Below are 2911 nucleotides of genomic sequence, written 5' to 3' on the forward strand. Positions count from 1 at the left end.
ACTGAGCTCGCAGCCTCGCGCGACCCTGTTTATTTATAGAAGCCATGGGGTCGTTGTTGATCCGTTGGAATAGCTGAAGAGAATGGAGGCATGAAAAACGCGAGGGAGGAAAAGGGAATCCCTTTTCATCAAGAGGGAATGAGGAGTATACTGGAAAAATCTTCACCGTGCGTGCACGAAGATACTCACCATCCGTAGGATATGTTCTTTGGCATCCCAAGTAAGTTGACCGATATCAATATCAACAACCCCCTCTCGCAGTCTAGCCTTATCAAGCGCCTTCGCCAGCTCATCCACATCGTATAATGCTGATCTATTGATTCCTTCTAGCGACAGGGCTGGGATCCCTCGTGGACGCTGAGACCATGAGTCCTGTGATAGTAGGATGTGACGGAAGAGTGGTATCAACCCACCTCATTGAGCCTTTCATCCTCGTTCTTTTCGTCATCACTATACCCTTGCTCCACACCTCCTGTGAGGAAGGTCTCTGTGCCATGCTCAGTAGCCTCTTCTTCATGCGATCCTAACATAACTATACTGCCTTCAACAGGTAGTAGCACGCATGCACAACATCTTACCTGGACTGGAAACAATACTTCGTTGTAATTCGTGACGTCGACCTCTACTAGTCTTCTTATCCCCCTGGAAACAAGGCGCCCCATTGACAAGCCGATTTCTCTCCAACAGTCGTATCCTACCTTGAGCATGCGTGCAGCAGTGGAAGCCGAGCCTGCCGGTGCTGCCTTTTGAGCTCGACAGTCCGCAATCACCTCATGCAAATATTCTTCAATTAAGGACCTGCACCGAGGCAATCTCAGACCGAAGTGGATCGGCCTTACCTCGATCGCAACACAATAAGTGCTGTCCTCTTCATCTCCTCTAACTTCTGCGTCACTCGTTTCAGCTGAGATTCCAATAGCATTTCCCTTGAGGTCGGCGGGCAACTAGTAGAAGCTTCAGAGCCCCTTCCAGCCCTGCATGTAGATCTCCTACTCCACGCGCGCGCCCGAAGGCTCACCTCGCAACACTCCTTGCAGTGGGCTCAGGACGGCAAGCATCTGTGATAGTATACGTCCTCTCAGTGTTAGGCGATAGAGCGACCCTCCGTATCGTGGATCTCTCAGTATCGGCTTCCAGTGCGAAGGGCGTGTTCAGCTCGCCCAACTGCTGGTAGAGTACTTTACAACATTTGAAGAGCTCTTCATTCTTCTCATGAACCTAGTAGCGCTCCCGCCCTTCAGCTCAGGTCCAGCTGTAATCCCACCTTAGCCATTTCGGACTTCATTTTCCTAGCTTTGTTCAGAGCAGCCAATTTCAACTCTTTCGCTTCCCTCAACTCGGCTCGAGCCTTATACTTGTCATTTTCCGACTCCTTCAGTTTGTTGCGTAGTCTCTCCATATCATGCGCGAATCTGATCAACCAAACGGAGCTCCTCCCTTCCCTAAGAAAACAACCATTTTGATATTCAACCTAATAAGCCACATATGAGCGTACAGCTACTCCGCACTATCAAACGCAGCATGCTACTCCCTGATCTTCACGCGCCCGAGAGAGTCCGCCCTGTATTGCTCAATCTCCTTCGGCTCGAGTACAACCTTCTTATGCTGAACCATAGCCAATTCGAACGGGCAAGCATTCACGAACCCACCTGGGGGGAATCCTTGGGCACTCGAGATAGGTCCCTGTCAGCAACAGCTAATGATGACACTGTCGCTTTCACTCACTCCAGCTCATTAGTCTTCCGTTGCAGTTCTAACCCTCCCATCTGGCAGGAATTTACTGAGCTCTTTTCCACCTAAAATGGTTAGTATATGTTCCGGCGACGAATAAGCCTGCATACGCATTCTGACGCATTCCGCTGGGCATCTCTCTCTGGGCGATCCAACTCGGCCCGAAGCCGGTCTCCCTCCTCGCGTAGCTCTTCTGCGTGGTGCCTAGGGATAGTATAAGACCCTTTACGACGCCCTTAGCCGGTATAGATGAACAAGTTTAAACGACGTAATACATGCGTGTTGATCGCCCAAAGAATGATGGGTAGACTCTGCAGCAGTAACTCCATATTTGAGTCTGTGCTTGTACCCATTTCAGTGAGAGGATCACATGCGACGAGTTCAGCAGCGAACTTGTTGTTCGTTGTTAAGTTTTATGGGTTTTGAGTCTTCCCCTCGAAGCACGAATTAACCGTATGGTAGTAGACAGTCTCAACTCATTCGAGTTTATAATGAATTTGATGCCAGTCTGCCAGTGTCTTACCTACTCATCGCTCGTAGTGCCCGGTCCTTTTCAGCCACTTGTCGTTGCAAAGCAGCGACCTCCTCCTCGAGCGCATCGATTCGTTTGTGCAACTCCAAATTGTCATATGTCGAGTTTACACCTATACGATGCCATTTTCCATCTTCTAGCCTCCATCGGAGATCTCAAGAGCTCAGTCACGGGGAATTGCTTGGATTACTCTTGCTGATAGTGTTCGTAAAAGAATCTTTTCTTGGCGCTCTATGCGATACCGCTTTCCCTGAATAGTAGAGTGCACATGGACGGCTTTCCTGTTGTTAATACGATTACCTTGTGTAATTAACCGTCGACGTGGTGGCGAGGGTTGATCTTTTGTCATAGTGCGAAAGTATGGTCAAGCTAAGATTCCCCTCTTGCGATTGGAGAACCCAGACGAACTGTGCTGTAGATTTCATGGCAATTCTTCGGCTTTGCCTTCTTGAAATGCCAATTTTGGTACGTTGAAACATCTACGCGTGTTTCAGAGTGTCGCAAAGTCGCTGGATGTGACACAGGACCACCTCACAGGTGGTTCCTGGTCCAGGAATCCTGGAAGCCCTACATTCAGCGACAAAGGTGGAGGGCGACATTATCAATAAAACCCGTTCGCGAGTTACCATGCTGGCCGTGTGAGAGGAT

General features: G+C 49.4%; 1 protein-coding gene across 1 annotated transcript; it reads right to left on the bottom strand.

The window, feature by feature from the left end:
• Positions 1 to 404: 404 nt before the first annotated feature.
• Pmar_PMAR022226 (hypothetical protein) lies at positions 405 to 1766 on the bottom strand (the record flags this gene model as incomplete). Its single annotated transcript, XM_002785228.1, has 9 exons — positions 405 to 523; positions 579 to 642; positions 699 to 798; positions 840 to 974; positions 1019 to 1218; positions 1265 to 1412; positions 1529 to 1605; positions 1650 to 1683; positions 1726 to 1766. 9 exons carry the CDS (start codon positions 1764 to 1766, stop codon positions 405 to 407), a joined length of 918 nt encoding a protein of 305 aa, XP_002785274.1.
• Between the last annotated feature and the right edge of the window lie 1145 nt (positions 1767 to 2911).

This window comes from Perkinsus marinus (assembly GCF_000006405.1).
Source record: "Perkinsus marinus ATCC 50983 genomic scaffold scf_1104296933150, whole genome shotgun sequence".
Lineage (NCBI taxonomy): Eukaryota > Perkinsozoa > Perkinsida > Perkinsidae > Perkinsus > Perkinsus marinus.